Below are 14502 nucleotides of genomic sequence, written 5' to 3'. Positions count from 1 at the left end.
GATAAGATGTCCTTGATTCAATTCCAAAACCTAACATTAGATGATGGTTGAAATCAGGATAATACTTATTCACTTGTGTTTAACTACATACAGGGATTCGGTCATGTTGGACATTCATTAAATATCCTGGGTCAAGTGAGTAAGTCCAAGGAAAGACAAAGTTGGATTACTTTGATACAGAGCTCATTTTGATTTGAAGACTGCCATAATCCAAGAACAGTTTTGATTCATTATATTATACATAAATGAGTTTTAGAGATGTTAGGTAGTCACTTGACAGGAATTATTGTTTATGGTCTAGGCACAAGAGTTGCTTTTTTGGTACAATACCTCTGTTTGAAAGTTAAAATAATTTTGTATATCTTTTAGCTTTGCTTTTCTATTTCCTAATTTCATCAGGTCACATTATCACTAGACCCATGGGGACCATGTTCTTACATGGTTGTTTTCAATAAATTGGTTAAAATTAAATGTAAAACTGTTTGTTCTGTACTGTTAATTGTGCTTGATAAACATAGTGTTGTATTTACCATTGCTTTGAAAAAATTTAATTAAAACCCTAAATGATTGTAGTCATACAATCCATTGCATACATTCCACTAAAATCTATCAAAAATACCAGTGGAACTGGGTGTTGTATCAATCTGAAAGGCTATTGTCCAACATAATGTTTGTGCTCTCCATTCTTCTGGAATACTTTTCCTTCTATTTCCTCAGCAATGTGGTGAGAACCAACCCAGTGGTCTTTCTTTCTTTGAGATGAATCTAAGATGTATAGTATAGCTGGTTACTGTTATTCCAGTTCACATGTGCTCCCTTTTAGGAACCCACAGAGCTGCACTGCAATATAGGGCTAATCTTAATTCATCCAAGATCATATTTCACTCAGCACTTAGCAGACTCCATGAAATTCATTTTTCCTTGATCATAAACACTTTAAAAGGAGTTGAAAAACCTATTGTAAGTGAAGACCAATGATAAATTTCTGTACATAATAAAAAATAAATAGGTTAATCATTTTCCTTATTTGTTTCTGAATTAACTGTAAAACTGAACTATTTCTGAAGTTATTGACAGTAATTAAAATTATATTGTTTTGCTTAAATGTTTCCTGTAAGTTCTATAAAACAGCAATACTATCTAAATGTGTACTGTACAGTATATTTCACTGCCAAGCAATTGCGCTAGTTTTGAAATATTTGTGAAGTGTAACACACAAAAAACCATTATAGAGAGGTTATTCTTTTCTTAATTTTACAAGAAGATTGTAAAGCAAATCGGAGAACATTTCATAAAAATTTGATTGCCTAGCAACATACCCAATAATTTGTCTACCAAATGCATTACACTGCTAACATAGTATATGATGCCACGAGAGAGAGAGAGAGAATGGTATTTTTCATGAATGGCTGAATGAAAGAAAGTTGAAAACACCACTCTGAATGAAGACAGAATCTACAACACTTCTTAGTTTTCACAGTATTTAGCATATGTATTCAGTTTTCAAAATTACTTTGCATTGTTTTCAAGTTTTAAGATTAAAAGAGTTATTATTTTAAAACTTTATGAAATTTTGCCAGAACTGTTCTCCCAGTTTAAACTTTCAACAACAAATTACTTCTAGTTCTTAATGTTCCTCAAGTTGTGGAATTCTTCCTAAAACATATCGCTGGCACTAATTTATTTTTATACTAATTGTCAATATTCAACTACAAAAGGACTACTGGACATTTATAGCACATCAAATAATAATAAAAGGACAAGAGGTTATTATTTTTTTACATTTCAATTTTAGACCATTCTAAAAAGAAATTAATTGAACACAGATCAGTAATATTGAGAAATAAGCACTCTATTAATATTTTTTTTATTTGAAGGTTTTGTATGCTCATGCAAAAAGGTATTCATCTAGCTACATACACCAACTTACAATCCATTCAAATCACATTTAACAAAATTATTATTAATGTAGAATTTTTTTTTAAATTGTATATAATGTTCAAATAAAACCTTTTCCTTTCAGACTAAATGCTGTGTTAAGAATTCTTTTATCTTTTCCATTATTTGTGATTTTATGAAAACAATAGATTAAGGATATAAATTAAGCGCTTCCTCTGTAAATCAGTCAAACAGGACTCATGAACAGTTTATCTTCTTGCCATTCAATGAAACCAAGTGACATTTATCTAAGGGATGGTGATTATAGTCAAGAAAAAGTGCATGTTAACATTAAAAGTTAGCACATTAGCTCTTGCTTGGCTTGGGTCGACTATCATTTTACATTAACTAAGGCAATCATTGCATTTAACCAAAACTATCACTTCCTTGGCTTGAGTAGAGTAGTTTATCATTTTACAATGCAACTACAGTACGTATAGCAATAATTGCATTTAATCAAAACTATGACAACAAGGGAAAGGATAATTGTTTCTGCAATTTCAAAATCTTAGAAAAAGTTTTGGGTGCTAATTAAGGACGATTCCTTTCCGCACAAAGATTTTAATTTCCTTATCCGTCAATGGTTGTGAGTGGGCATCGATCAGGTCATTATGCATCATATCATTGAAGCCCTCTCCTCCCAGTAGTTTTGCCAGCTTCCCAGCTTAATCTACCGCAGTGATGGACTTCACCAGGAGAGAATGCCCTACTATTGTTGACCATTTCTGGCCACAAATTTTTCCAACTGGCATTTAAAGTTTCCTTCATCTCGTTTTGGCATTCTGAATATTAAGAGACACAATGCAATGGTGTAGTCATGCCATTATGCCTTTAGCGAGAAGTCATAATCAAAGTCCTTAGCTTCAATGAAGTTTTGCAGGGTGTTTGAATCAGCGAAGTGGTGTTCGGCAGCAAGAACTCTACCTGTACAGCATGGCATCAAGCATTGTCAATGATCAGAAGAACTTTGAATTCAAGGCCTTTCTCTGCCAGATAAAGCTTGACCTCTGGGACGAAACACTGGTGAAACCAATCAGACGTGAGGAGTTTCATGATCCATGCTTTTATTCTTGTTGTTTAAGGCCCTTGGATTTTTATTATTTATAAATAAGCCTTGGCTTTATCATAAAGCCTGCAGCATTCTACACATAATCAGAGTTAAGCTGGTATCACACTAATCATTTCTTGCTCGCGGTTTTGGCCAGCATCCAGCTGATGCTTGCAAGCAAAAGTGTTGTATCGTCACACTAGGACCTCGTGGTTTCAAGGAGCAGTAGGAAAAAGTAAACAAAACTGATCAGCTGATATCATCATGGCGCCCAGAAATTGTCGGACTGTTGCAAGATGTGCTGCAGTGATGTGTTTTCTCGGAATCTTACGTGAATGCAATAGTAACAAAAACCATTTGTGGGTTCGAGAGTGGCTCAGGAGAAGAGAAGCCAAAGGTCTGAGAGTACGTCCTATCAGCAGCAACCATCTTGTTTGTTTACATTACGCGGTCGCTCGAAGTTCGTGGCTCGCTGCTTCCCGTTCAGTCGGGAAGCAAAAATCTCGAGCTATAAGCTCCCAGTTTTCCATTTTCGGCAGCAACGGCCTGCTGCTCGAGAAAAAAAGGCCTAGTGTGAGGCCACCTTTACACGATCTTTTTGGGCTTTAAATCCCGAGCTTTGGCTTCATCATAATTTCGAAGCATTTCTGAAACTTGTCAAACCACAGCCCTTGCTGGCACTGAATGTGGTTGGTCTGGTGGGAGAAGCACTAGATGATCCTGCTTCTTTGTCGTCATCCTCGTCGTTGCTGTCCTGGACCTCATCACCCCGATTGTCACCCCTTTCAGTAAAAGTTTTGTACAGTTTCTTTGCCTTCGTGCAGATGATGTTGGTATTCAGCAAGATATTCTTCTTCCTGCAGTCACTGATCCACAAGGCCAATGCTGACTCCATCCTCACAATGGCCTTATTACGGGGAGTTACCACGTTCTTCGCAGTCTTGTTAAAAGACAATGCTGCTGTCTTTCTTATATTCTTTTTGTCCTTCTTTAGGTAGCAGACTGAAGATTCATTGATGTCGTAATGGAGGCCTACAGCAGCTTAGCTTCTCCCTTCCTCTGGCACTTGGGTTCTGTGCCAGAAGCCTTAGAAGGTGTAGAACGTTTGGGTGGTATCATAGGACTTGAAATAAATTCAATATAGCTGGGGATAGGAACTATAACAACCTGTGAATACCGAAATTCATGGAAAGAATAATTATGATCATCTCATGAAAGAGGGTAATGCATGTGTTTTAAATGTTTTAACCATAGTTAGGAGGACCAAAAGAATTAATATTATTGTTATTAAGTAGTACTTTAATGAGACAACTGAGATAATTTAATTAACTCCCATAGGGCTTGCCCAAAGGATGCCTTTTATTAATGCTAGGGTTACATTTGTTTTATTTTATTACAGCTCTTTAAAAAACTTCATAACTGGGCTAATTGAAAATGGTGGGAGATTCTGAAAAAATTTCTTTGATATAGTGCCAAAACATGACATACACTGGGGGTTATCTTTGATATAGTGTCAAAACATGACATACACTGGGGGTTATCTTTGATATAGTGTCAAAACATGACATACACTGTGGGTTATATTTTGGGCATTTACACAAGAAATGTATACAAATGTATGAATCAAATCTTGTGGGCTATTCATCAAATTTCCACAGGTCTGAGTGGCCAATTCTAAGTCGTGTCAAAGTTCCTTGTTATGTCTCTTCTTTTGATATGATGAATTCCAAATTTTTTCTCCCCTTTTGATATGAATTCCATACTCTATCACTGTGCCTTATTGGTTTTAATATGTTACTATTATGTTTGTTATTCCATATATTCTGCCATTTATTGATCATAATGGGTCTTAGAAGATACTAAATAACCACTAATAGGGATATCTGTGTGATGTTAAGATAGTAGATGCAGCTTTGGCTGCCTAATTGACTTAAACCAAACATTCTGAATGAGGCTACTGGGTGCAGTAAAAGAAAAAAAAAGTATGCCACATCATATGGGATACTGATAGAGACATATATGAATGGATGGCTGGTTTTGAGGATTTTATATGTAGATACAACTCAGTAGAACAAAATCAGGAGAGGGCTTTTTCAATTGTATGTTGAAATTATTTTTTAGTTCTAGTAAACATATCAGAGGTGGAGCAGATAATAACGAATGATTCAACATTAAAAATGTATCTGTTGAAACAGAAGTGTCGAACAGGATAATGGGTTGACAAGTTAGAAACCCTAGATATCAAGTAAGACTTGGGATCTAATGAAGAAGAATGAACAATCTCTCAGTTTTTTGAGTGGAATTATAACTAACTTAAGAGATGGAAAAACCTAGTCATGTCAGAATCACTGCAGAGATGATTATAGCTGAAACTAAAATGACACCTCATGTTCTAACTATACAGCTTTGTAGATTATCGAGTGAATCAACAAATCATGACGATTGGGAACTGCAAGTCAAAGCTAAAGTACCAAACACAGATGACCTGACTGAATGTGTTTGCAAAAACATTCAGTACACTTTTTATCAATAGACTGCTACCTATATTGAGAGATGAACAAGCTCGCTGCAGAAAAGGCAGATGTGCACAAATCAAACTTCCGTTAAGACTTATTATGCCGCAATGTATGGAATTTAAAAATACAGTTCTGATGGCTTTTGTTGAAAAAAAAAGTCACTTTGTCCTTCTTGTTAAAATTGTATAACTCATTTGTACTATCTATAAACAAAGTACATACTACATGCAAAGTTTCAGCTTTGCTCTCTGACATTCTCCTATAGTTTGTTGAAAAAAAAAGTCACTTTGTCCTTCTTGTTAAAATTGTATAACTCATTTGTACTATCTATAAACAAAGTACATACTACATGCAAAGTTTCAGCTTTGCTCTCTGACATTCTCCTAGATTCTAGATTTTATAATGAACAAAGGGTTAGAGCAAAGATGATGTTTCAATCAGCAAAACACAATAGGGTTTACAAAGTAAAGGTAATTACATGGCAAAAGGATTAATGAGGTTAAATTCCAAGTAAAGTGTAATTAGAAGATTCAACCTCATTAATCCTTTTGCCAGGTACAACTGTGAGGTCCTCCTTCTGTTATACCTTCAAAACTGTTATACTCTCAATTTCCCTTTCATTGTTGAATGACATCCTAGGTCCCAGCACTCTAAAATTTATATTCCATTCCAAGTACAGGCAGTCCCCAGTTTTTGGCAGACTTGGTTAATGGCGGTCCAGTTTAAGCACCATAACGCACCAAGTTCCGGTTATTAATAATAGAGTTATGGCGCCATAACATACCTAACAGAGGTGCCATTAACCGATTACTGGCGCCATAAATTGCTGAGTTTTGGATTTCGCTCATCAGCAACCTGCCGAAAACAGAACCCCCATCGATAACCTGGCTGCCTGTAATTAGGAACAATCATATACAGTAAATGTTCTCGAAGTTTAGAAAAAGACTAAACAATACAAATAAGATTTGGAAATAAAAGAGACTGAAACTGATATAGAAAAAAATATTTTACAAGTACATACAGCATGTTCCGTACTGCCATACAAAATGAATCATAGTGTGACAATGAAACTAAACCTAGCAGCTTTTCGTCGACTTTAGAATAGGTGGAAATGGTATAAGAGAATTTATGGAAGTTGCATATGTGGATGAAAAAGTGATGAAAGGGGGAAAGGAATGACTGACATATCCTCACAACTCTTGGAAGAATAGTACACTATGGTGTCAGCAGGGCTCCTGTGTTTATTTAGTCTAAGCAGACTAAGATCATCTACTTCTCATAGGGTTTCTCTAATTCTCATACGGTTTCTCCAAAGGATTTGTCTTCATTAATAGGTTCAAATTGTTTTTATTAAGTAAGATCTTATTAAAAACTATAATTCGGTTAATTGAAAATGATGGAGAGTCTAACAAAATTTCTACTGATTTGTTTACAAAACTTGACATTTGTCTATTTTGGAGATTCGCACCAAATAAATTTGAGTGATAGCATTTGAGTACCAGAAGATTTGTTAAATCCAAATCTACTAGAATGAAAACTGAGAAGGGAGGCTGGAGTTTGTGGAAGTCAGCACTGGAAAGACAAGGATGGCAGAATTTTACAAGGCCTTTTACATCTTGCAGTATTGATGATGATGTTTGTTTTTAAAATATTAACTTATTTTATGCATAACCAATTCTGGAACTTACTTCATCCTTTGTGACTTGGATTCCAGAACAGGCCTGGGTAAAACTTCCCATTCTGGCTTACTGCATATGTGCTTGAGATACTTTCCTTTTGGTGCTTGCTGTCAATTCCTATTTCACAGAGGGCTAGCTGTATAAAATTTTGTTCCAGTATATTTAAAAAGGATAAAGATATTACATGGTTGGAATAATGAACTGAAGTTGACCAAGGACAGAAACCTGTAATGTATGTGTGAAATGTATAAAATGCCAGTCACACCAACTTACAATCAAAGCAATATTGGCCCTTATTTTTAGGAGCAAAACCCTCAGAAGTTACTACCCATCCCTCTATTTTGTTGCGAAATTTTGCAGCACCAATAGCTACTTCATATAGTTCTCCCATTTTTGCCTAATGTGATGGCTTGTACCATGGAGTCTTTGCTTTCCTTTCCAGTATTCCTCATTTTTGTGACATGAAATTTTTTATTAATGTGACCTATTATTGTTATCCCTTTTTGCTATACAGTTGATATTACTTATTTCTTTGTGTTACATAGTTGGGAACTAGTGCTGTGCCCTTACCAACCTATGGGGGATACTTTCCACATTCTTGGTGCTTCTGTGTGATTTGTTTTTGCTAATGTATTGCAGTTTCATTGTTTATTATTTAAATTTGTGTTAACCTGGGTGCTTTTCCTGCACTCACATGTATCTGCATCTCTCACTTTGTGATAAATTTTGTATTATGCCACTGTAATGTCCCCTTTGGTTCTCTTTCGGGTAGAAATTTTGTTTCAGTAGTATTATAACTAATTACAATTACTACTAATTTCTAGTAGTATATACATATATTTAATAAAATGTTTAGTGATTGAGAGTTTTTATCACTTTTGTTTTATGTTCTTGTCTGCCTAGAATGTATAGGAAGTGGGTGCTGGTGTAAATCTGCATGTTTGGTCCCTTTGGCTATTATTATGCTTAATTTGCCCTTTCTTTGTACCATCTCAAAGTACTAATTAGGTTTGCCACAATAAACTGAAGCTCTTGTTATACTGTGCCTGTATTCTTTTTGGAATCAACCATTTGTTTGTTACAAATGGTGTGTGATATCTGGATGTATTAAAATTTATTCCAAAACAACCCTTTTTAAACACTCAAATTTATTTTACTAAGTAATTGTATTTTCCTTATTGCACTTCATAATGTACCTTTTTAATATATTTTCTGATATTTGATAAACTTTCAAGTGATTATATTCTGAATTACCTAGAATTCTAATTGCGAAGGCCAGAATAACAAGGAAATACAGTACTGTGCTTGTCATTTACAAGGTGAGCCAAATGCAATAAATAGTACAACCAAAAAAAAAATTGCAAACAAAATTATAATTGATTAAAGTAACCAGATAACAATTATATAAAAATTTGAAAAAGTAAGGTGGTCTGAAGTATTAGGATGCTAATTACACCCTCCTTAAGGAATTTGTCTAAAATACTTGGAATTATCTGAAATTGGCACAAGCATATAAGTAGTGAGTTTTATGAGTGTTGTTTGTTCCTGTATAGCGATTCAGTTGGATAAAAAAATTATAAGATTTATGACTATCATTTCATGTAGCTGTTGCATACTGATGGCAATTTCTTTTTCAAGAGTACAATAAATTCTAAATTCATTCATAAGTGCTCCTTATAAATAAGTCCTAATTTTCAATAGCCCTGTACAATCCACTTAGAAAAGCTTAGGAAAAATAAAATCTGAATTTTGAGTGGTTAAAACAACTACTGGATATAGAAGGCATCTATAGAAGCATGGGAATGGTTAGAATCTCTTTTCAACTTAGATCTGAGTAATTCAGCAAAATTACATTTTTCAAATCATGAATGTTGTCTCTCTGTCGTAACACCTTAACAAATTAACCATTAACTATTTGCATACATGGGTAGGTACCATATCTCAAAGGATCATGCTACAGTACTATGCAAACTTTCAACTTGAGCAAAATATAGCTGACTTAAGTAGACCTCTTCATTTTAAAAAGCTGTATGTACCTCTCACATTTCACGAGGACTATTCTGGGAAGTAAGTCATAGAAAGGCTTACATAAATGTGCCAAGGATCCAAGTAACGTTTGGTCAAAATTTGTTCATAAAATTGGATGACAATACCTTTATTCCAATCAAGACTCAAGTAGACACGACATATAATTAATAAGAAACGTGTCAAGCAGCTAAATGAGTGCCAAACTAAATGAAAATGTGCACAATTATTTTTTTAAGAAAATCACAAACTTTGGCATCTCATCAGATCTACATTTCTTAACCCTATCATATAAGATAAATATTATAAGAAATTACTAAAAAACAAATTTGGTGTACTATGGGATCAACTGCAACGGTCTTAAAAAAATTTCCTACCTACAAGAAATAAATTCATAGCTTTATACAAAGCATACTGCAAAGTTTCTTTGTATATAAGTGTATTAAAAAATATATGCACAACTTTTTAAAAGTATTTATGATTATTTTCTCAATGCTACCATGAACTTTAATGGATTTCATACTCAAGTGTTTATATAGCTAACTCTTGCGAGTTTATATAATGACAAATTACGTAATAAAAAAATCTTTTTAAATTTAAGCTAATATGCCTCTAAAATCTTACTTTAAAGGCAATACCAGACGGTATATACTGGACATAATCAAACAATGACACAGTACTCTCTTATCATCATACTTGTCAACATGTGTATAACATGCACTGCTACACTGTATATTTTATTAAACTGGGAACTCAATTGCATATGAACATTTCACTGTAATATGCCTAAACAAGCAAAAAAGAAACACTCAAAGAAAAAATTATAAAGACCCTTTTGGTGTGCTGCTGGTAAGTTTCAGAGGATGTATCTAATACCTTAGCAAAACTACCTCTCAGACTTATCTAAAAATGCATTGGTCCCACAAAACATTGTGTCAGAATGATCACTTTTACAGTCAGTGAAAAAACTTCTCTATTACAGTCTGTACCTAAAATTGAATTAAATTTTATAAAATAACTTTATCAAGTGTTTCCTGGCCTTTAAGTGGATAATTTTCCACTAAGGATCATAATGCATAAATTTAGTATGTGTTTTGGTGATTAAAGGATTCAATCACATAACAGTACATACAATGAAATTGCCTTTAAATTTGAATGCCATCTGAGAGTACTACGAGAACTGAGTAATTTTAAACCAGTGGGCTTTCAAAAGAGGACAAAGTGTGCAATGGTTTTACAGCCTTGTGACATGAAGCTTAAAGAGCCTCTTCTCACTAATGAAATGAGTCAACATAATGAGCTGCAATGCTAAAGTACAGTTCCTGACACTGCTATCAATGCTAAATATATTTTCAGCATTAGGAAATACTTCTCTTAAAGACATCTAACTACAGATCAAAACTGATCACTTGTTAACATGGCAGAAGCAGCTGCAACAAAATTTTTTGGAACTTTTAATTACTGTACTTTTAATTTAGTGAAATAATGTATAAAGCTACAAAAAGAAACACAGGTTCACAAAGTTTTTTTTCACCATCATAAAATTTTTATTATTTTCGCTACACTACAAATAAATTTTTCACAATTTCTCTGATAAAGACACGTACTTTATACCAAATATGAGCCAACTTTTTAACATTTGGTCAATAATGAAATTGCTCCGATGACTTTCATAGAGAATCTAAAAATTGCATACCATAAAAAAATAGCACAGAAAACACCAAGTGCTTGCTTAACACTACCAATTAGACTGAAGATAAAGATTCACCAAGATTCTCAGATACTGATTTGATATGTAAAAATTTTACAAAGCTTTATGAGCAACTTGCTTTGCCAGTTAACTTCCCAGTTTATTCTCTATCTTACATTTTCAATACACGACAGCAGCAAGTCATAATTATGTAGACACAAATTTAAGTACAACATTATAGTGTTAATACCAAGGTGATGAGAGAAAAGAAACATGGGAGAGGTTGAACAAGGTTGTGATGAGAATAAAATAGAAATTACATTTACCAAAATACATAAAATTCTTTCAGAACATAATGAATAAAACAAATGATGTCAGGTATGGTCCGTTGTCAACTTATATGATGCAGCACATTCCAAAAGTGTAAGTTTACTTTTTTTGTTTGTGCAGATTCTTTTAAATTTTTAACCAAAGTTTTCCAGTGGATGTATTTTTCTTTGTCCTATATACTATATAAGCATTTCATTCACCTTTAAGGAGAGATGAGCCATAATATACTTTGAGCAGGGCAAAGGACTAACGATTTCCAATGTGAACTAGTGTGACTTTTGCATGTGCAAGTATGTATCCATGCATGTATATACAGATATACATAATCATGCACTGTTTGTGTATGTGTGTATTTGTGTATGCATGTGTAAATACATACATACAGAAAATGTCATCATACTTAACCTTAGCTGTTAACTTCTTGACCTTAAGCAGAAAAGCACCACATCAAAATAACAAATAAATATGACTGAGTAATTAAGTGACTTAGAAAGTATTATGGCTTTGCATATCAAGAATATCAAGTTATATGAGCATAAGCTTCTGGACCCTGTCAGTCAATAAAACACGATAGGGCATTTTATAAGTCACCTCACTTTGCACTTAAATCTCTATACATAGTCCTCAAGAGTTTGATTGGAAGAAAATCCTTATTGCAATTTCACATACAATGAAACAATGGAAAATTATTTTCAGTATTAGCAGGGAGAAACTTATTCACCATCATACGATATTTACACAACAATGCCACATCTTTGGTTGGTTCAAGAGTACACTCACTCCTCAAATTCTCTACTGTATAGGATTAAAAAAAATTTAAGAAAATAATTTGTAATAATAGTAAAGTTCTACTTCTTCCAAACGCTTCAAAGGAGAAAGACTATTGGATGAACAAATACTGGCAATTAATGCAGATTTCAGGGAACTTGGCAACCTCTGCTTCCAACTGGGAAATGAAGGCCTATGGCATTGGCTAACCTCTAGCAAATAAAATGTGATACTGTTACTTTTGATTAGCTTGGAAAATAATTATTTATACTACCACAACACAACTATAAATATAGATATAGATGTATCACTTCACCAAAGACTGGTTGGCTATTAAGCATTAAATGCCTTATATTTTTCCATCTTACTTCCAACTTAATAGAAGCCATATACTGTACTCTACTTTTTCAATATCACTGGCCTCTACCATAAAATAGTTAACTTTTCTTTGGCCTCTTAAATACTAATAGAAAACTGTCTTTCCATATATCACTATGAAAACTCCACATGTTTTCTTTATAGTTTTTCATTAATATAAAACATCTTTACTCCAAAAACTTCTCACATTATAGGGCATATGAGTTTCCCTTTGTGTTAGAAAATCATTCAGTACAGTAATTTTCCCAGCTACAACTTATTCTGTCCTACCAATTCTCTTACCTCACTACTCTGTTGGTTACTATATCACTATAAATATATATATATATATATATATATATATATATATATATATATATATATATATATATATATATAGTATATATATATATATATACACACACACACACATACATATTACGTATATATATAATCTCGATCATGGATGAGCATATTTCCAACTCTTTGGCTCTTGCATGCAACTTGCCATTTTGGTATTAGTCAATTACCTGCTTTGAACAATGTTGGCAAAATGATTGGTTGTCTTTATTGCACCAAGATATTTTGTACTCAGACCAACCGGTCCTTGGTACGTTTACACATTTCCTCTATACTTGCCTCCTTGCACTCAGCACCGCGGTGACCAGGTTTCCCACAGTTATAGCAAGTTTTCTTGGCACCGGCGGACGGATTATGTGTATGGGGCAGAGTGGGAGGGAAATGAGGATAGGTTAAGGTTGCTGTTAGTCCAGATCCTGGAGTAGATGATGGTCCAATGGCATTTGGAGTTCCACAAGCAGGAGCTGGTCCTCCGCCACTTTGAGATGTACCACTGAGAAGTGGATACTGACCATACATAAATTCTGCATTCATACCATTGCCCACAGTTGGAAAAACAAAATTAGTTGGGGGTATAGAAGGGGGAACAAAACCATTAGAAAGGGCTGTACTATGAGACGGAACAAAACCAGGAAAATGTTGGAAAACTTGAGCTCCCATGAACATAGGATATCCTGCAGCATTGTACTGTACACTGGTGTGTGGGCCCCCAGCACAGGTATTTCCTGGAGGTATCTGGCCAGCTGGGGCAGAGGCCACACTCGGGACGGGGTTATGAGCTGGAGGAGGAAGGGGACCTTCATGATGGGAAGGTGCTGTAAGAGGTGATCCACCATTGCGGCCATGAATACTACTTCCATTGGAAGTAGTTGGGACTGTACTACCATCTGTAGGAGAGCGAATGCAACACTGGGGATCTTGCTGTACCATCGATAATGTTACTGGGGCTGGTGGAGTAGTTTCACGGCTAGATTTGTCACTATTAAGAGGTACAGGATTCCTAGGAGCTACCCCAGGCCCTTGAGTAGGTAAAGATAAACTTGGATATCTTGGCATACCTGCTTGTGGGTTCCAAACAGCTAAGTGTTGGTAAGGCATGTATCGGTGTCTTGGTAATGGTGTAGGAGCTTGCATAATGTGAATTGGCTGAGGCTGCAAAGGAGGTGGGGTGCCATCTTCACTAGCACCTGACCCCATGTGTGTCAAGGAATCTCCTACTTCATTATTTTCTGTTACATCACCATGCCCTTTCCCTGTAAAAAGGTAATATTGAAGTAAGACAACTAAGCAAGTTAAAAAATAAACAAAAATAAAAGTGATGCTGCAAAGAACCTACGGTACTGTATACAGTATGCTGCAATACTGTAAGACGTACCTCCGAAGGAGAACACAAATAAAACTCATGTACAATATAACTATGTAAAATTTAGAAAAATCCTTTGGTCCTTAACTTCTGATTTTGCAAAAACATCATACACTATGTAAATCAAGAAAAATATCTTGCAGTAGATAAATAATAGTTTTCATGATAAAAATTATATTTTAATGATAAAATAAGGTTTCACATACACTTACCAAACAATTACATTAGCTGTACGCTTTCCAACCTGGCAGTCGAAAATTCAAATTCCTGGCGGCGGTAGCAGCGCTGCCATCGTTTGTGTAGGTGATACAGATCCCGCCCACTTTCGGGAATACCTGGTACTGCTGAGCTTTAGACTTCAATTCGTTTGAGCCGCAACGTCCATCTGTGGGGAGGAGGGAGGGGCTCTGATTATGTAATTGTTTGGT

General features: G+C 34.7%; 1 protein-coding gene across 1 annotated transcript in view; it reads right to left on the bottom strand.

The window, feature by feature from the left end:
- Positions 1-12757: 12757 nt before the first annotated feature.
- Positions 12758-14502, bottom strand: part of LOC135221928 (mucin-2-like) — a 176394-nt gene continuing 174649 nt past the window's right edge. The window contains exon 8 of the mRNA XM_064259952.1: positions 12758-13964. Coding sequence (XP_064116022.1) covers positions 12943-13964 — 1022 coding nt within the window. The 3' untranslated portion in view covers positions 12758-12942. The remainder of the gene's footprint in view (positions 13965-14502) is intronic.

Source organism: Macrobrachium nipponense, chromosome 3 (genome assembly GCF_015104395.2).
Source record: "Macrobrachium nipponense isolate FS-2020 chromosome 3, ASM1510439v2, whole genome shotgun sequence".
Classification (NCBI taxonomy): Eukaryota; Metazoa; Arthropoda; class Malacostraca; order Decapoda; family Palaemonidae; genus Macrobrachium; species Macrobrachium nipponense.
Note: the sequence above shows the minus strand (reverse complement) of the source record. Positions and strands in the feature narration are given on the sequence as shown.